The sequence below is a fragment of the Leguminivora glycinivorella genome, chromosome 5, assembly GCF_023078275.1.
Source record: "Leguminivora glycinivorella isolate SPB_JAAS2020 chromosome 5, LegGlyc_1.1, whole genome shotgun sequence".
Lineage (NCBI taxonomy): Eukaryota > Metazoa > Arthropoda > Insecta > Lepidoptera > Tortricidae > Leguminivora > Leguminivora glycinivorella.
Window position 1 is genome coordinate 5,074,647 of NC_062975.1, and position 21,480 is coordinate 5,096,126.

Consider the following 21,480-nt stretch of genomic DNA (forward strand, 5'->3'; position numbering starts at 1 on the left):
CTTACAGAATGATGGCGTAGTTCTATACATTAGAAATGATCTCCCAGCCACCGTTAATGAACCGTCTCTGTCAGATAGCAACTGTCTTGTGTGTACTACGTCTGACACGGCTATCATCTGTATATACGCTCCCCTTCTTACCAAGATCTAACTAATTTCTACAATAGTCTAGACGGACTTGTAAATTCGTTAATATCAGTTAAAAATATTATTGTTGTAGGAGATATCAATATAGATATTAAACCTAATAATACAGATAGAAATTCAGACGATTACTTGACAATGATTGCTGCCTTAGGCCTAATTCCAGCACATTATATCCCGACTAGAGCAGAAAATTGTCTAGACCACGTTCTATTAAAAACAAAATCTCCTTCAACTATTGTTGTTTTAGAAGCTCAAATTACTGACCATCTTCCTAAATGTCTCTTTCTTCAACATCAAATTGTTCAAAAGACAGCATTAAGCTCTTCTGCCCGCTATAATTACACAGCCATTGTTGACTGTAGATGGAGGCGGCTACCAGGTTACGAAGAAAAAACTCCAGTTTTTTATTTTCAATTTGCTGCGGTGGTGTGTATGGGGGAGCAGCGCGTGCGCGCTCTCTCGCCGTCGGTGTTCAAGTGACGCTCCGAGCGTCGGGGCGGGTATATATATGCTTTCCCGGCCGCGAGACTCGTGTACCATTCGTCAAGTATGTATTGGTGTTATGTGTGTCTATCGTGTAACAGCAATTCTTTATTTTTCAAATATAATTCTTATGAGATAAACATTAACAATCTTCTTATACATTCTTATAAGTATATATATTAATATTCTAATTAGATTGTAAGTATCGGTGCCAGATACTTACTTTATATTAATTGCCATTTGTTTTTGGTATATAGTTATGTATTTACGACTGAACTATGCTTGGGTTTTTTAAGGGTAAGTAAGAATCTACTAGTTAAAGTTCAGTCGTATAGTGAAGTGCTTAGGATTGGTGGGAAATAAAAGAACAAATATAAATCGATATTTCTTTATTATTTATTATCTTAAATCTAACCTACGAGATCGTTATTTACCTATATTTTGGGGCTATTTACGACAGCCATAAAGAATGAACTAGATACAACTGACTTCAGCGTGATAATGGAAGCCTCAGACCCAAATCTAGCCACAGATCTGTTTATTACTGTTTTACAACAAGTCGTTAAGGTAGAGTTTTCTAGATCTTCTTTACCTGTGCCTACTTATTGCACTGAAATAAAATGTTACAAAACAAAAAGGCGACCTTAATTCTTGCAGTTGTAAATGGAAAATACAACCAGATGTGTTAATGTGTGTATGTGCTTGCCTTAAAAAACGGAGACTTACTTAACCTCGCAAGTCCCGGCGTATTTTCTTGTACAAGTACATTACAGTTGTAAATTATATTCAAGTTTTGAGCCCTAAAATTGTTCCAAATTCAAAATTGTAAATACGTTTTTTAGCAAAAAATGACATTTTTGGCACAAGCTTTTATCGCCGACTGTATATATCTTTCAACATATATCTACTGCTCTCCGAGACGTTTTTAAAAACCCCTTACTGGATGGGGATACGACGTTTTACAACAGAGTGCGTATGACCACCTTTCTGCTCCATCATCAGATTAGCTCCATGATACCATATTATTGCATTGTCACGTGATTTACATATGTGTGCAAAATTTCAGCTCAATCGGAAACCGGGAAGTGGGTCAAATTTTGCTTCTACGTTTTGACCCAAACTAACATACTAACAAGGCAATTTAATAAAAAGCTTGTAAAATAAAAGTTGCCAGTGTCTTACGAGGTTATGTACCTATCCCTTATGCCCAAGTATATAAAATAGCACACCACAGACATTATGTACAAGGTACGTTATTTTTAGGTCCCAATTAATCTTGCACGCTTGCATGCATGCACTTGCACGGCGCGAGTCAAGTGGCGAGATAAGTGCAGCGTTATCAATCAAACTTATTTAATGCAGCTTAATGCAATAAAGCGTGTTCGTTTATTTTAATCGGTGACAGCGATAGGGATAGGACACACTATACTATATAGTGAAGTGGTAGTACAAAAATGCATTTAATAAAATTAACACCTAATTTGATAAACATACAAAAAATATAAAAAACCGGCCAAGAGCGTGTCGGGCCACGCTCAGTGTAGGGTTCCGTAGTTTTCCGTATTTTTCTCAAAACTACTGAACCTATCAAGTTCAAAACAATTTTCCTAGAAAGTCTTTATAAAGTTCTACTTTTGTGATTTTTTTCATATTTTTTAAACTTATAGTTCAAAAGTTAGAGGGGGGGGGGACGCACTTTTTTTCCTTTAGGAGCGATTATTTCCGAAAATATTAATATTATCAAAAAACGATCTTAGTAAACCCTTATTCATTTTTAATTACCTATCCAACAATATATCACACGTTGGGGTTGGAATGAAAAAAAATATCAGCCCCCACTTTACATGTAGGGGGGGTACCCTAATAAAACATTTTTTTCCATTTTTTATTTTTGTACTTTGTTTGCGTGATTGATATATGTACATATTGGTACCAAATTTCAGCTTTCTAGTGCTAACGGTTACTGAGATTATCCGCGGACGGACGGACGGACGGACGGACGGACGGACAGACGGACAGACAGACATGGCGAAACTATAAGGGTTCCTAGTTGACTACGGAACCCTAAAAATGATGTTGTTTTCAATATGTGTAACAAAATTTTTTTTTTATTTGCGGAAAAGTAACTATACATATAATTGTATAACCTTCTTAAACTCACTAGTTCACACAGTAGGTATACGAATGCTACAAAATTAATAAGGCAATTCTTTCCTGTTTCTTCTGTTACACAGAGTTCAAAAGTTCGCTTAGAGGAGTGATTTCTAATTGGAAAAAATACATAACATGTGATGCAGTATGAAAATGTTACAAAACAGGTAGATAAGTGTGCATTACAAAATGTAAATTATTTTTTGGTGAGTAAAAAGTTGTATTTCATTAGAATTTTATGGATTTTTTGCGTCGTATTCATTCTGATCAGAATGAGATGTTCTGCAATTTTTCCTGATAAAAATTGATAACAAAATCGAACCAGCCCAAACACAAAATTGATTTTGTCAACAACTTCCCTGAAGACCCTGAATAATCCAAAACCATTTGTTTAAATAAATTAAGCTCTTCGTGTGTACTTTGCTTTACAAAGAAAGTGCGGATCTGGGTTACACCGTGTGCCTTAATGAGGTCCTTGAAGGTAAGCTCGCAACGCAACCAACTTCGAATTGAAAACTCAGATCTTAACGTCTCTTTCCTTCTTTATTGCAACAACGTGTGAATGAGAGGGTCAAGGATATTCGGTGTCTCGCGTTCAGATGGTCGAGCGGATTAAACGAGGGATAATTGACTCAATTTCACACTTTCACTTCATTATTATCTTTAAAATGTATGTGGTTTTAATAATGGAATTGAATGCGATAAAACGAAATCCTTTTAAAACGGGTTTCATATCGTTTGTTATATCCGTCGTTTCAATTTATTTCAATTTAAGTTCCAAGTTTGATTTTTCATTTCAGTATACATATCATATCCTCTGGTGAAGTAAAGCCACACATACGTACTACAGCTGTAATAGCAATACAAGCTACGTGAATGCCAAATTTCATACCCTTTTAATTAACGAGTAGAGAATATTGTCTTCGGTTACCGCGATAGTTACTCATGAAATAAAACTATGGAAACGGATTATATCGCTTATAATGAATTTACAGTTCATCCCGACGTTTCGAACACTTTATAGCGTCCGTGGTCAACTGTCAATGTGCAAAAACTACCCACATACAAATGATGAAATGATGAATTGTAATTCATTAATACGCGATATAATCTGTTTCCCTGGTTTTATTTGAGTAATTAGACCTGTTTTTCTTGCAGAATGATGATAAACATCATGTTGTACATAAGAGTGACATCGAGACTTGCCGGTCTAGCCGAAATGACAATCGTTGACGCTAGCCGCTGATCGGAACGCAGTCTGGCTCTGTCGCGCCAATACAGAATAGCGATAGAGATAGCTATATTATCGTATAACGTATGAGTATCGTAAGCGTTTCTGCGTTTGACTACGCACCCTGTATAGTGTAACATCGATTAATAATCGGTTATCACAAAACCCACTCACTGTCCCATTGATAGTTTCATTAAAGAGCCGTCGCCCTTATACTCTAGGTAAAAGAGTTCCACAGAAACTATAAGCGAGTGGGTATACTAGTTCAGTTTGTTTTATCAATCGCTCGGTATTTAATGAAGGCCCTGCTTGACCCATATTGAGGGGAGTTCGTTAATCTCTATAGTTAGTAGTTACTTCGAGCACGGTTTTAATAGCCCTTCAAACAGTTCAAACTGAATATAATTTTAATAGAGGATTTTTATTAATTTTTAATAGAATATTTAGAATAGAATAGAATAGAATATTTTTTTATTCGTAAGCACTTAACAACGACGATAACAATATAATATACACAAAAATTAACGACACACAAACAAGTAACCATACACACAAAGGCTAACAGACAAAAGTGCCACGAAATGGTCTCATCTCAGCATGTTGCTGGCGACTTCCAGCGCTGGTCTTCCGATGAGGCCATTCGGTGAAAACAATCACGACAGGTAACAATTTATGAATACAACACTAATAAAAATAAAAAATAGCAAAAAAGAAAGTATGCAAAAGACAACAAAGATTTATAACAGACATTACATTATTACACAATATTATCGGGTCGGACTCGTCATAGCTGTACATTAAAATATGACTACATCTAGCGCCATCCGGCCATTACGGGAACTAAAATGACATAACAAAAAGCACGAGTACAAGGACAAACAAAAATTGGCAATGCAAACTTAAATTATTAATTAATATCAATAAAAGGCTGAGAATATTTCAGAATGAAGTGCGCCATGGCAATACAGACGGAACATAAACTATGTGGTAAGTAAAAACAGAGACTACAGGCAACTTGTATCATGTAAGCAGGTTTCCTGGTTGAATTGGTGGCTAAGCATGTATTGTTTGAGCTTTGTTCTGAAACTATAAATACTTTGCAGGTTCCTCATAGGTGGTGGGACATTATTCCAACACTTTGAAGCGTTATACCGGTAGCTGCCCCGGAAGGCTGCCGAAGCATGGCGTGGCGTCAGCAAATGAATTCCACAATTGCGGAGGTCGCGGAGCTTGATGCAAGATAACTTAACAAAAAGATATGCAGGTGTTTTATACTTAAGAACTCCGAAAAGCAAACAAGCCAGATGAAGTTTACGATGGTGCTGCATTTTGAGAATTTTGTGACTATTGAGAAATGGAGTGACGTGTGCTCTCAACGGAATGTCAAAACAGAAGCGAGCACAAGCATTTTGAACACGTTGGATGAGTCTCTTGGTTTTAGCCAGAAGCCTAGGCCCAGTTACAATATCCATATAGTTCAGTTTTGACAGTACCAGCGACTCGGTCAGTTGAATGCGCAAGGTTTCGCTAAGGTATGGGCGAATTTTATATAATACCTTTAGCTTGTAAAAGCAACTTCTTACAGCTTCAGCAGTGTGCTTCTCGTAACGAAGTCCACAATCCATTAAAAGTCCCAAATTCCGTGCTTCATACACCCTTTCAATTGGTTCATCCATCAGCATAATATTCACTGACATACTGACACCCGCCAGTTGTTGCTTACTGCCAAAGATAAGGTACTTTGTTTTATTTGGGTTGAGCACTAAGCAATTTTGTCTAGCCCAGGTTGCTATACTTGCGAGGTCATAATTTAGTTTCTCTATAACATAGTCAACCTCTGTTGGCTTACATGATAAGTAGATCTGAATGTCATCTGCGTATATGTGGTATCTACAGTGTTTAATGTGAAACCTAACGTCTGCAGAATAGAGAACAAATAGGAGCGGGCCGATTACAGATCCCTGTGGGACTCCTCGGTTAAGCTTGGCTTTTTCTGAAAGAAGTGAGGAACCGTCACCAGAGCGCACCTTGACCATCTGCCATCGGTTACTGAGGTAGCTATGGAACCATTGTATAGTTTTCTGATCAAAACCATAGTAAGCTAGCTTTGATAGAAGTAGATCTATATTTATACAATCAAATGCCCTAGAAAAGTCTAGGAGCACTAAAAGAGTACACATACCCTTATCCTGAGCATCTAATATGTTGTCAGTGACATCAAGCAAAGCAGTTGTGGTGCTACGTCCTTTCCGGAAACCCGATTGGACGTCTGGCAAAATGTTATTAGTTTCAAGGTAGGCAGTTAACTGTGCACAGACAACTTTCTCCATTATTTTTGACAGACATGGGAGTATGCTAATTGGCCTAAGGTCTTTAATAGTAACAGGGTTGGGAATTTTGGGCAGAGGATTTACAACTGCTAACTTCCAAATATCAGGAAAGGTGCATGATAGAATAGACTTATTAATTAAACTAGTCATAATGTCAATTGTGTAAGGAAGCGTAAGAATAAGCATATGTAAATTTATCCCATCAGCACCCTCTGCATTAGACTTTAAATTCCTAATTATTTTAGTAACTTCACTCGAGTTAATTGTTTTTAAATGGAATACTGTGTCGCTGTGCCTGTGAAATTCAAAATAGGTTAACTGTGACATAGTTACATCTGTAGTTCCCGGCAGGTCAAGAAAATGTTTATTTATTACGCAAGGATTATTGAAAGTTGAAGGTAATTCATTATTCTTAGTGGGTAATATTGTCGATTTCAGATTTTTCCATAATGTTTTAGGGTCATTTATTTTACTATTTATATTTTGTTTAAAATAAGCCACCTTTTCGAAATATAAAGCCTTGTTCACCATTTGTTAATCATTTAAGAGCCCGCACTAGAACAAGCTCGGCCGAATTTCCTTACAAATTGAATTGTGTCTGATTTAAACATTATGTCTGGGATTGTAGTCAAGTATTGCATAAATGCACATATAATGAGATCAGTGTGTCTATGTCAGTAGTTAGTATAAATACCAAGAGCAAAAAATCTATTCTCTATGAGACATGTACTCACTGTATTTAAATATGTAGGTAGAACCAATGGTATTAATCTAATCTGGAAGCTATAATAATTGCAGACATGGATAAAGTGCCTTATGTATTGTACTCGTTACCTACTACAATTCACCAAACTATTGGTTACCAGTTCGTTTTAAAAGGTAGGTACCTAATCGTTAGTGTGTGTGTGAACCTACTTACATTGACTGCGGACTCAAATAATAAAATCAGATTTGATTTGATCAGATTTTAACAATCGTAAGCAAACCCTAGCTAACACGACGTGCCCTTTATAGTAAGCGGATGGAAAATTCTTATCTGTCTAAAAAGGCGTGGTCAATTCCTGAGGAAAAGCGATGAATGTCTATTTCCATGGACACCCTGCCAGTTCTGCCACTGATAGATTATATTTTATTCCTATTTATGTACTTGATAGGTTTTTGGTAACCCAATTAACATTTGATGAATCTTACTTATTTATCAGCCGCTTACAAATTGTAACTTAGATCAACCACGCGCTGTTCCAGTTTACACTGTCACCTTATCATGACTGAAGACAACAGGTAAGCACGCGTCGTGAGCTATACGGTAAAAACAATACGAGTAGGCCAAGCTTTGGACGAATTATTATTCTTCTTAAGTCAGGCAATCAGTTTCTTGAATATGAATGATTCTTTGCAGGACTCAGATTTATCAGGACTTCTCTGTTATATTATACATTCTAGTTAAATCTAAAACATCATAGGCTTGGTAAAGGCTCTGGTTATATCTTTAGATTAATAGAAATTATTTTATTATACGACTATAGAGGTACTACTAGCGTTTTGTACGAGCGTAAAAATAAATAAATAAATATAATAGGACATTCTCACAGATTGACTGAGTCCCACGGTAAGCTCAAGAAGGCTTGTGTTGTGGGTACTCAGACAACGATATATATAATATACAAATACTTATATAAGTACATAGTATGTAAACATGCATGAATCAGCTTTTGAAAGCGCGTGTAAACGCGTAAAGAACGACTGCAACGCTAAAATGACCCATAAATTATTAGTTTTAGCATAATTTCACCGATTTTCGTCGACATCTATCGAACAATTATTCACGGTATTTATCCACCTTATTAATTAACCGTACCCTAAGTATATTGACTTGAAGATAATTGTTACTCTTCTTGCGAGTTCGTTCACTGGTGGCGTGTCGTTTAATAACACTAATAGCGGCAATAATGACCTATCTGTGGCCACATGCATTGCTAATGCTTGATTTATTGCATATGTCCGCATGGCTCACTCATATTGTCACCATCAAAAGCATTTCAATTACATTTTCACATCACCCATTCGGAAAGAGTAGGTAGTTACTTAGGTACTCTTTAAAGTGCCACTTTGATCCTTACAGGGACCTCCTTTTCTGTTCCATGACTTCTTTCGAGATTTTTCATACTTTTTAGAGGGTTCAGACTAGGGCTCCCGGTCGCGTCCGTGTTTCGTGTACCCGTTGCCGGGTATCCGTTCCCGTGTTACACGAATCCGGATTTCTGGCCCGTTTGGAACGGGTAATTAGGGACCGTGTAATTAAGGTCCGGGTACCCGTGTAGTCCGTGTGTCCGGATCGACGGACTCTAAAAACCCGCGGGTCCGATCCGTTCTCGACGTATAGTGATGCTTGATGATCGTTCGCGTTCTTGGTTCAAGCGAATATGAAAATCAGTTTAAAGAACCAAAAATGATAAAACCTTAATAACTAAAACGAGAAAGGGACAGCGGAGCAATTGTGACTGGGGGACAAATTTTAACTACTCGATTTTTTTCCATGTTTTACATTTTAGGTATTATTATATAGGGCACGCGTTTTCAGTGGCCTAAATTATTATGATGTCAGAAAGCATGAAACTTGGTCTGCACATAGCTTTGACGTTCATAAGAATAAATAGAAGTAGAAACACGCCGAGGAGTCAATCTCTTCCCCCCACTATTATATCCCATTTTTAGCGTTTAGGGAAAAGAGGGCAAACATTAACACTTCGGCGTCTGCGTACTTTTATTTTTTTCTGTTAAGTGTTTGTAAGTTATCTATATACATGTCAAGTCTCATGCTTTTTGTCACACCCTATCCGACTAGCTCAAGTTAAGAACCAGGACTATGGATACATATTCACTTCAAAGTGGTTCCCTCCAAAATAACAAAAAATACCATTCTTAACTAGGTATTTGTAAAACAGCGCGGCTACATCTAGAACTTTTCAAACAAAAGGTTTGTCCATGTCAAAGGGAAGCCGAGTGTGAGGTTTGAGTGTCATTATTATCAGTGAAAATCACCACGGTTATTGGTTATTGTGCCGCCCACAAGTCATTATTATTACCTTTGTCTTCTCATGCGACGTTAATTCTACTAACTTCTTAGATAAAAACTAATAACTCGATAGTTCAAATACATTTCCTTAATTTGAAAGATATTTATGAAATAAAACTGTGGAAACTGAGTGTCACCCGTTGACCAAGGACGCTGTAAAGTGTTCGAAACGTCGGGATGAATAGTAAATTCAGGATACGCGATATAATCCGTTTCCATAGTTATGTATTTATCTATTTAAGTATGTATATCGTCGCTTAGCACCCATAGTACAAGCTTTGCTTAGTTTGGGGCTAAGTCGATCTGTGTAATGTCCCCAATATTTATTTATTTATTTTACAACTATGAGACATAGATATAACTATACTATAGGTGGTATGGTCCCTATAGTAAGGCACCATGAACATTATAAAACAATCAAGTAATAGAACTAATATAGTATTTTTCACACAAACCAATACCCTGTTTAGACTTCTATTAGTTAACCTAGAGACAAATAAAGTCCATTAAACTCTACTTTTCGCAATTGTCTTAAGCAACTTTACTGAAAAAAAAAAAAACCAGTAGACTAGTGTGCCTGGCGAATTATGGACCTATAGGAATAGGAATACAATTGTAATATTTGTATTGAATATCACCATATTATCTAATCTGTACGAGTAGCCTACAACGTAACGGGAACAAGTACAAAAAATATAGTTAACACGTTATTGATCAAAATAAAACGAGTAAGTATGTATAAAACCAATTCGTATTCGTTCGCTAAATTAATATAAATTTTAAATTTCACCTATTTTTTAAATACAAACCGGCACGGCAATAAGTCGATCGGTCCGCCGGCGGCCGCCTCGTGTGTTCAATACCCGAACGGTGCCGAAGTCCGTGCGTCCGGCCGTCCGGCCCCGAACGCCGATTCGGCACTACACGCGCGAACGGCACTACACGCGCGAACGGCACTACACGGGAACGGACTTCGGCGGGTTCGGGTAGTTCGGACGCTTAGCACCGCCGGGGCTAAGGGGCCGGGCGCACGGATCGGCGGGTAGTAACGAATATCCAGAGCCCTAGTTCAGACTTAAAGATAGGAATAATTTATTTTTCAAATAGGCATATAACAATGCACTTAAGTGTTATTGAATGGTCACTTCTTTCGTCAAAATAAACGACATATAATGTTTATATGTGCCGAAACGAAAAGGAGAAAAGTTGCACATAAATCACTTTAAGCAGTTTTTTTTTGTTGCACATATTGTTTACGGTTTATTTGTTGGAGCGTCTTTAACTTTATAAGGATTAAGCGACAAGATATCATTGCGTCACATACATATTTACACAAATTTACATATGCGATAGCTGCAGTGCATCCATACTAATATTATAAATGGGAAAGTGTGTGTCTGTTTGTTGTCCGTCTTTCACGGCTAAACGGAGCGACGAATTGACGTGATTTTTTAAGTGGAGATAGTTGAAGGGATGGAAAGTGACAAAGGCTATTTTTTGTCTCTTTCTAACCCCCGACTTCCCTAAAATGGGGGTTGGAAGTTTGTATGGAGCATTCAGCAATTTTCGAATTTCACGCGAGCGAAGTGGTGGTCAAAAGCTAGTATATACATTATACAATGTATATACTAGCTTATACAATACCTACAATTATGTGCGAAATAGGCACACATGAGAACTGACTTAATTTAACAATTGTTTTGATTTCAGGTGCACGTTTACATTGGTTACGTTACACGATCTCCTTGGTGCCAATTGCCAAGTTAATTTTAGTAAATTTATAAAGCGAAAACAGACATTTATGTACTCCTATAAATGCTAGAATTTACAGCCACGTCTGATTGGAATATACCATAACCATAATAGGATGATTTATGATGGGATTATGTCGAAAACGCATTTAACAAAATACCACCCAATCGAGCCCTATTTAATTTACTAGGTAATGGTTAATAAAGCCAAGCAATAAAAATAACAATCAATAAATAATAATGAGAACTTTATCAATGCTATGATAAATCATCATCAGGGCACCATTTCATGACATCTGGACTGTTAAAGAGTCACTATTTATTCATTCATAAAACGTGACGTGACGTAACTAGTTTACTCATATCGTAGCTCGTATTACCTATGGGTAAGATATATTATTAGAAATTGACAACATGATATAGGCATTTAGTACCTATTTATGTAGGTACCTCTACCTACACATATCTTCATGCAGACATCTTCGCGTAATAGCATTTTAATGTCGGATATGAGAAAAATATATGCAATTTTTACTTCCATATTTGCACAAACCTTTATTTAAATAGAATTATTTAATTGTAACCGACTTCTTTACCCAGTAGAAGGAGGTTATGTATTCGGGTTCGTGTTTATTATTTTTTTATATTATAATGAATGGCATGTTAAACTAAACTTCACCGATGAAGCTAAAATTTTACACATGTACAAGTAAATCGGATGACAATGCAATATTTGGATGGCATGGAGCTATATGGAGTTAGCCATAGGAACCCTGTGGTTAAATAACACAACGTGTATTTCAGGTTTTTTATTTTCAATGAGAATCAATTGTCTGTAGAAAAAGAAGTACCTACAGTCGACGATAAAAGCTTGCACCATTTTTTATGTGATAGGTATCTGTTATTTAAATGTTTTAAAAAGTACATATTTACTAGTTAGGTTCAAGGTACGTAAGAATACTTACTACAATTCTCATTTGAATGAGAGAATGAAACGGAAGCAAAGATCTTAAACACGAACAGCCGGTTCAATAAGAGCGCATTCACACTATGCACTATGCATACTACTGATAGTTAAAATCCATCGTCCAGACCTAACTGCACTCCTGCAGCCGTTGCATCACAATGAACCGTACAACTAGGCCACTGTGATTATTTATAAACCACGACACCTTTTACAAAACAAGCCTTAATTGCGTAACTGTAAGATTGGAAGTTCGTCGCAGGTACTGGAGAATATCCGTAGAAGGTATAAGTGGTTATAATGCTTCTGTAACTGAAAGATGCGGTACTTAAGATAGATGAGATTGCCGTTATTTGTTTATATCATTAGATGTAAGTAATGTTTTAAAAATGTGAGATTATAAATAAAATAAATAAATAAATATTATAGGACATTCTTACACAGATTGACTGAGGCCCACGGTAAGCTCAAGAAGGCTTGTGTTGTGGACTCAGATAACGATATATTTAATATATAAATACTTATATACATAGAAAACATCCATGACTCAGGAACAAATATCTGTGCTCATCACACAAATAAATGCCCTTACTTATATAAGTACCTAAAATGTGGCTGATACAGAATATTTGAATATCCATTAAATTTATGTAATAAATATCCAAATAATTGACAAAATACGCGGGCATCTGACAGACCCGTCTACTCTTACATTTTATAAATGGTACCTATTAAGTTATTTGGCCTCATCGGAAGATCAGCGTTGGAAGTCGCCAGCAATATGCTACATAAGTATGTGCTATGTATGCTTATTATGTTAGTCCTAAATATTCATTGTCTGTGTGTGCTTACGTATAAATCATCTTCTATTATATTTATAGGTACCGTTTCTTGTGCAGTTACCCTTTGGGCTGGAAGGTCAGATGGCAGTCGCTTTCGTAAAACTAATGCCTACGCCAAATCTTGGGGTTAGTTGTCACAGCGGACCCCAGGCTCCCATGAGCCGCGGCAAATGTCGGGATAACGCAAGGAGGAGGATGACCGTTTCTTGTGCATGCTAGCACTCTCTCTAAGCAATCGTATTTTCCAATTTAGGCAAGTGCTAAGATTAGGAAGAACTTAATTGGTTGACTAAACAAGAGAAATTACCCAAGATCGGAAATGGCGTGGTTATCTAAGCGGTTCTTACCTTTGTTGACTCAGAGTACTCATCACAGCAGGCCAATTCTTACACTGATGTCATTAGGGCATGAATGATATCATTCGGATATCTTGCATTTTACTCGTATTTGGTCATAATGCTCTGGTTTCCTAGGATAGCGATGCTGTAATAATTATGGTAACGTGCGTGACAGACTGGCGCTGTACTGATTAGCATGCCCTTTAGAGACTTAAATTATGTTAGTTTTTAGTATTACTTACCTCTATAATTTCTTTGAAGAAACTACAGTGTGACCTAGTGTAACTTAAAATTTAAATAGCTACTCATGACCTCTCTACGGCTCCTAAGATAGCTCGACTTAGTTTGGAAACCACTCGTTTAACCCTTGTTGTTGTAATGTTTTTGCCTCCAATAAACGATTAATTTTTTTTTTGTCACATTTGAATTAGTGACTAAGGGTTTTCCCAAATATATCGACGCAGAATCAATGGGCTTTCGCCTTTCGCGACGACGACGTGTATACTAACGAGCGATTTTTGGTCGGCTAGAGCTGATTCCGCGTCGATAGTTTTTGGAAAACCTATCGATGCGGTCACTTAGCGAATAGCGGTTGTCTTCAATACATCGTACTAGTATCGGTGCGGGCGAGACGTACGATGACTGAACATCTTTCAGATATCGTTGCGATGTCGGTGTTTGAATTGTCCTGTATGTAGAATGTATACCATACGTATCTTGTCGGGACGGCGAAGTGAATACGAAATGAAGCGTGACAGTCTTTAGTGGATTTCCCGTTCTGATGTAGCAGTCAGCCTGATGTAGCAATGTATACGAACGTGCATTTATTTATTGATTTTAAAGATGGAAAAACGTTACGATATCGATATGTGAGTCCGTTTCCACAGTTCGGTCAAGATATCATTTTGCTGACTGAGTAGGTCCTATGTCAACTACTGTTCTTGAATAATGCACGTTTCTATCTAAATACCTAAGACATCGTCTTCTTCTTCTTATCTCAAAAGCCTTTGAATACTGAAAACATAAACAATAAACTATATTAAACTATTCGGGAAACTTATTTGAAAGCAGAAAAGTGCAACAGGCACAAATTAAATAGCTACTAAAAAGTACCCATTTAGAAACATTATTTTGTTCAGTAAGCTCGCTGACGAACCATATTGTCACAACAATTGACAAAGATTACAGAATGAGTAACCGGCAATGTTTACAGTTTAACAGGGTTCGAAATTATCAAGATAATAACGACCCGTGATAATTATCGGATAATTATCCGATAATTATCCGATAATTATCGGATAATTATCGATTATTATCACCAGTATTAAAAGATCATTTGTAAAATTGTTTCAGAAGAAATATCAGTGGTTTATTGTTTAAAAACAAAAAAATTGTTAATTTTTCTTACATAACATACTACACAAATCAACACTAATAATTAACAGTAGATTTATGAAAATCTGTGTTCGTCAGATTTGAACATAAATTACTTGACCAAAGAAGCCAAAGGAATATCTTCATCCGATGGTGATTCTATTTCCATTGGCATTGTCGTTGCTACAGCTTCAGTAGAACTTATTTGTTCCTCTAAAATCCAACTAAGATCTTGCTTCTTGGTTTTATCCTCTTGGTTATAATATTTAAACAAGAATACCAGCTTTGCAGCCTTTTCATTGCCCAGTCTGTTTCTTAGCTTTGACTGCACTAGCCCAAATGATGAAAAACATCTCTCTAATGGTGCAGTTGAAGCTATTGCGGTTAATAACTGTTCACAAAACTTTACGAACTTTTCTTTTTGTGGCCATCTCTCTTCATCTTCTAGAGTCACGGAAGTCCACCACAAAATAGGGCAGGTGTTCTTGAACGTTTCGCCAAACATGAATTTGGGAAAAGGGTAAGCTTTTGCTGTTAGTGCCATTATGAAAGGAGCAAAGTTTTCATCAACTTCTCCAGCAGTTATGAAGTTATACGCTTGTTTTTTCTGTTCATTGTTTAGGTTTCGACCAAGGAACCTATGATCTACCATATTTGCAGCGTAATGTAAGCCTTGCAGTGCCATTGCTCTACGACTCAAAAAGATTTTCTTTGTTTTTGCATTTTGGTATGCACTGTTACCCAACAGGTCAAACTCGAGTTTATTCCATATTTCAACAGCTATAGCTATTGTGGTAGTATTACGTTGCATCCTGTCGAGAGCTGTTGCAATGGGTGACAATGTTTTAAGGAAATCTACAGCATTCATTGTAATCTGACAGTCATTCACAATTTTTATAACCTCCCTATCGATTTTGTCTTTATGGTCTTGGCTAACTTGAACTAAAATTCCTCTGTTATCCAGATACGAGCGAATAGCGTCGTTCATCGTGTTCCAACGTACTTCTAGAGGGAGGACTAACTTTTTACCACCTGCTTGTTTGTATAGAGCTGCTGGAATGTGATGGTTGCGAAAGTATTTTATTACTTTCATTATCGATGCGGTAACGGCAGGGATCTCCAAATCTTTAGCCAGTAGATTTAAGATGTGAGCTGAACATCCATATTGTATTATGTCCACGTCTTCAGTTTTCTCAAGATGACTCCGCAGTAATCGCTCATTAGCAGCACTGTCTGTGACAAAACTTCTAACAGTAACGCCTAATTCCTGCTTAGCTTTAGCGATTGATTTTAGTGCGATGTCCTTCAAATTAAGAGCTGTGTGTGGATTTTCTTTTGTATCCGCACAATCAACAAAAATTGAGTCGCCTTGAGCAGTAACAATGTTGCTGCAAACCAGAGGTTCAGTATGAACATTGCTCCAGCCATCCTGAGACATGCAAACTGTTTGATTCGTAAGTTTTTCTTTACATATAGTCATTGTCTCAGCATAATTTTTTTCTAATATGGGATTGCCTATTTCATATGCTGATGGAGGTCTATACCCAGGACGTAAAAGGGCGCATAATTTTTTAAACTCTTCGTGTTCAACATGATTGAATGGAGTGTTAGTCGCGTAAAAGTATTTTCCGACCTGCATATCAATTTTTTGCTTATATTCCTTGGTTGTTGTTATGACTTCGGAATTTTTAAGACATAGTATTTTCGATTGTGTAGATAACTGCTTTCGGCTACTTCCAGTTTCTTCACTAGCTTCTATTGTTTTGCCTAAACAAAAAAAAACTAATTTATTTAGGTATTCTTAAAAAAAAACTGAGGTTGAGGTTACTTAGAGACAGTTATTTCACATAATCACGCGACCCGTCGCGCGTACAAGTCTTATTACTCTTATCACTCTTATTAGTCATAGGGCTTACGGCGAAATTATGGTCAAAAGCTGCACTTTATGCAGAAAGCAAGCCACTTTGCACAGTGATACTAGGGACCAATACAAATGTTTTCATCCGAGGAAACACGATTTTCATCCACTAGAATTCAAGATGGCGGACATTTTCCAAAATGGCGGCCGCATATTTTTAAAAATTTATAGAATCGTAACGGCTGCACCAATTTTGATGGTTGGTGTGTCTGTCGTATCGTACTGAAGCGTTTATTAATATTAAAATTGAAGTCATAAAAAAATTTAAGATGGCGGCCGAATAATAAGAAAAATATGAAAATATCAAACTTTTTTTTTCATTCTCGTGCAATTTACCAATAAATTTTCTATGATATGGCCACATTTTTATGTGCTTAAATTAAACCTGATAATATTATCTACATAATAAAATAAAAATCATGAAAATCTATTGAGTAGTTTTTGAACTATACCCATTTCAAATGGAGCGCGCGGATTTGAAAGACGTTTTCGCACGTGATGTAAACAATTTTGGAATCATAACGGCTGCACCGATTTCAATGGTTGGGGTAGCTATCAGTTTGTATTAAAACATTTATTTATATAAAAATTAAAATCATTTAAAAAATAAAGATGGCGGCCGAATAATAAAAAAATATCATTTTTTTTTTATTCTCACGAAATTTACAAATAGTTTTTCTACCATATGGACACATTTTTATTTATTCAAATAAAATCTTATATTAACATCTGCAAAATAAAACAAAAAACATTAAAATCCGTTCAGTAGTTTTTGAACTATACGCATTGAAAATGAAGCGCGCGGGTTTGAAAGACGTCTTTGCACTTGATATGTGATGCATCGTATCGTTTGGTACCGCTATACAGGCAAGACTGATTATTTATTTTGGTCACAACTTACTATATTACTATTCAGAATCAATGATTTTAGTATTTATATACATTATTAGTTTTTTATTCCGAGTTTAGGTATATTTATATAACCCCCGTTAACTTGACCATCACATAATTTTGATTTTAATACGTAAAATAACTTAAATGCACATAACATAACAATCATAACATTTGTATTAATAGCAATTGTCCTTTCCGAAGACTCAAGAAATAATTTTCGACAACTTCTGTAGGGGGCTACGGAAACATATATTAATACAAAACATACTTTTTGCTTCTCGTCTAGGTTATACTGAAAGATAAAAGAGTCATACAAAATAATATCATACAAGGAAATAATGATAACATAATAACATAATAATTGCAAAATAGTTTTTATTTTGGCAGATGCCTTTGCAAATATAACATTATTAATACATTGCATTATTTGAATCGCGCCGCGCAGGGTAGACCCACAACACGTACAGCGTATTGTTTCGCAGCCTTTTTCACAACCGCAATTGTCCAAGTATACATATTCATACCATATCTCCCTGTTTTCAGACTACTGCAGTACCCAACTATCATTGTACGTCTTCCAACCCCAGGATGATGGCATAGGCACAGAAGTAATATCCAGAATATGGGGCGTTGTTATACGACACGGAGTGCTGCCGATGTTGGTTAGGTACTAATTAATTTTTGGTGGTAAACAGTTTCTTGCTCACCAAGTTCAGGTGAACTTTTCAAGCATGGCGATTATTCTTCCAGGAAGACTTTGTAGTTACTGCGATGTTTCTATCAAAGCTGGTATAACTTCAGTGTGTGTGCAAACAATGTTTTAGAACATGATTTTTTCACACTGAAGTTCGGTCTTCTAAGATCCAAAGTGTTAGCTACTTTATAACTTATACTCCGGTAGGTTATTCTCATTTGAAGTATTAAGAAAATATACTAGATAAGAATTGGAAATTTCCCAATATAATTAGCTCCATAGATCACATGCTTAAATGCCAAATTGGGACCGTTCTTAACACATATTTTAGTGAGCAAGCATGGACTCAGGCCTGTTTACCGGTATAGTTTGGCGGCTTAGGCACTCGTAAAGTGTCGTTTTGCTGAAATTCCTGCCTCCATTTACATCACGTCCGATCTCGCACGTAACGCCCTGAAAGCCTCCACGGCTACAAACTGCGAGATAAACTCAACGAAAAGGCATGGGACACTCTAGCATCCGTTACCACCCTGAACTCACTCGAGGCCTCTCATGAGGCAAAGACCTTTCGAGGCTCTAAGCTAGGTCCAAACCCAAATCTGGCCACTGACTTTACGTCTATCCTTCACCTGAAGACTCCAGTGGTTTTTATTTAAATACCAAGACATCTGTATCGGAAGATGTGATGATACGCGTGAGTCCCTGTTCCGCTATATCTTTTGCGTGAGGTACAATGAGGCTATCAGCTTCTTCCGGTTACGTTCCTATGGTTTACCCTGAAATAGCGGAGTAGTTAAATGTTCTCTGAGGAAGTAAATGGTTTAGAAAAAAAAAGTCACCACACTTATAACATCAACAGGCTACAGTTTCTGGAAAAAGTCTTGTTGGTTGTCATACTGAACAGTGTCTTCCTGGAGGAATAATGGCCAAGCTTGAAAAGTTGATCCGCAGACTCAAAATTTATCGGTTAACTTGGTGCGCAAGGAACTGTTTCCAACCAAAATTAATAAGCAGCATTCCACCAACATCGCCAGCACTACAAAAACATACGCTCCTTGCCGCAGAAAACAAGTTATTTTATACATAGATATTTCTGTAGCCCCCTACAGAAGTTGTCGAAAATTATCTCTGGAGTCCTCGGAAAGGACAATTGCTATTAATACAGATGTTATGTTATGTGCATTTAAGTTCTTTTACATATTAAAATAAAAATTATGTGATGGTCAAGTTTACGGGGTTATCTAAATATACCTAAACTCGGAATAAAAAACGAATAATGTATATAAATACTAAAAACATTGATTCTGAATAGTAATATAGTAAGTTGTGACCAAAATAAATAATCAGTCTTGCCTGTATAGCGGTACCAAACGATACGATGCATCACATATCAAGTGCAAAGACGTCTTTCAAACCCGCGCGCTTCATTTTCAATGCGTATAGTTCAAAAACTACTGAACGGATTTTAATGTTTTTTGTTTTATTTTGCAGATGTTAATATCAGATTTTATTTAAATAAATAAAAATGTGTCCATATGGTAGAAAAACTATTTGTAAATTTCGTAAGAATAAAAAAAAAAAAAATTTCATATTTTTTTTATTATTCGGCCGCCATCTTTATTTTTTAAATAATTTTAATTTTTATATAAATAAATGTTTTAATACAAACTGATAGCTAAGCTACCCGAACCATTAAAATCGGTGCAGCCGTTATGATTCCAAAATAGTTTACATCACGTGCGAAAACGTCTTTCAAATCCGCGCGCTCCATTTGAAATGGGTATAGTTCAAAAACTACTCAACGGATTTTCATGATTTTTATTTTAATATGTAGATAATATTATCAGGTTTAATTTAAATACATATAAATGTAGCCATATCATAGAAAATTTATTGGTAAATTGCACGAGAATGAAAAAAAAAGTTTGATATTTTCATATTTTTCTTATTATTCGGCCGCCATCTTAAATTTTTTTACGACTTTAATTTTTTATATTAATAAACGCTTCAATACGATACGATAGACACCCCAACCATCAAAATCGGTGCAGCCGTTACGATTCTATAAATTTTTAAAAATATGCGGCCGCCATTTTGGAAAATGTCCGCCATCTTGAATTCTAGTGGATGAAAATCGTGTTTCCTCGGATGAAATCATTTGTATTGGTCCCTAGTATCACTGTGCAAAGTGGCTTGCTTTCTGCATAAAATGCAGTTTTTTTCCGTAAGCCCTATGACTATATTAGCGATACAAAATACAAATTTATTTAGGTACTAGAATTTGAAATTGCCGCGCGGAGTCGCGCTGCTGCTGCTTGAAACTACTGGCCTCTTATTGCGTCTGCGTGTGAGCTTTGAACTGACTTAATAAACTGATCTTTGTTCTCGTTCTCGTGTATCAACAATTTGAGATTAATTATTATAATTTATGATTGTAAATATAACTGTTCATAAAGAAACATGAAATGCCAAACCTGTGTTTTGCCCAGTCAGATGTGACTGAGACTGAACTGAACTGGAACTGGTTGATGGCAATGATGGCTGTGGATCTGGTTCTGCTATGTGTACTTGCGGCTGACATACTTTTACGTGAGATTTCATTCTATTTAGTATTCCTTGCATCTCTTTGTCACATTTTTTGCACCGAGCCCATAACCCAGTATTTTTTGTCTTCGTGCAACTAAAGAATGACCACACTGGATCTTTCTCGCGCGGCATTGTTCAAATTCAACACACTAAACAATATTTAACTTAATAAACCAATGACATTCGAGTTCACTTGACTTTACATAACACCAACTGACATTTTTTGTGAATTGGGGGAATCCCCGTGTCGCGGCTAGACGTGCGTTCGGATAGACGCAACAAGCGCAGAAATACACGTTTGGATACTTAGAATATAGTTTATTTCACAGACGCAATTTTTTGTTATTATCAATTGATAATTATCCACCTGTTATTATCACGATAATTATCGTGATAATTATCGTGATAATTATCGTTGATAATTATCCTTTCGAACCCTGCAGTTTAACAACAAACTAGATGACTGAACACACAATGACTACGAGTTCCTAGAAAATAAATAGGTCTCAGAACATATTACTTAGCTCGAGGACAATATAATAAGTCTCAGGACATATTACTTAGGTTGAAAGACAACATATGTGACTTTCAACGCTAATAGGGTCCACATACAGTGCACTCGCTCCTGACTTACGGCGTGGAGCTGTGGGGCCGCGCCTCCGACTGGAGGCGTGTGTTCTCTCAGCAAAAGCGCGCCATCC

General features: G+C 36.5%; 2 protein-coding genes across 2 annotated transcripts in view; both read right to left on the reverse strand.

Moving 5' to 3' along the window:
- The window catches only part of LOC125226610, a 180,959-nt gene that overhangs the window by 131,182 nt on the left and 28,297 nt on the right, over positions 1-21,480 (reverse strand). The gene's annotated exons all lie outside the window — the stretch shown is intronic.
- LOC125226609 lies at positions 14,545-21,213 on the reverse strand. Its single transcript, XM_048130639.1, has 2 exons — positions 20,668-21,213; positions 14,545-16,454 (listed from the first exon to the last, which is right to left on the reverse strand). The coding sequence occupies exons 1-2, from the start codon at positions 20,909-20,911 to the stop codon at positions 14,800-14,802; spliced, it is 1,899 nt and encodes a 632-aa protein (XP_047986596.1). The 5' UTR covers positions 20,912-21,213; the 3' UTR covers positions 14,545-14,799.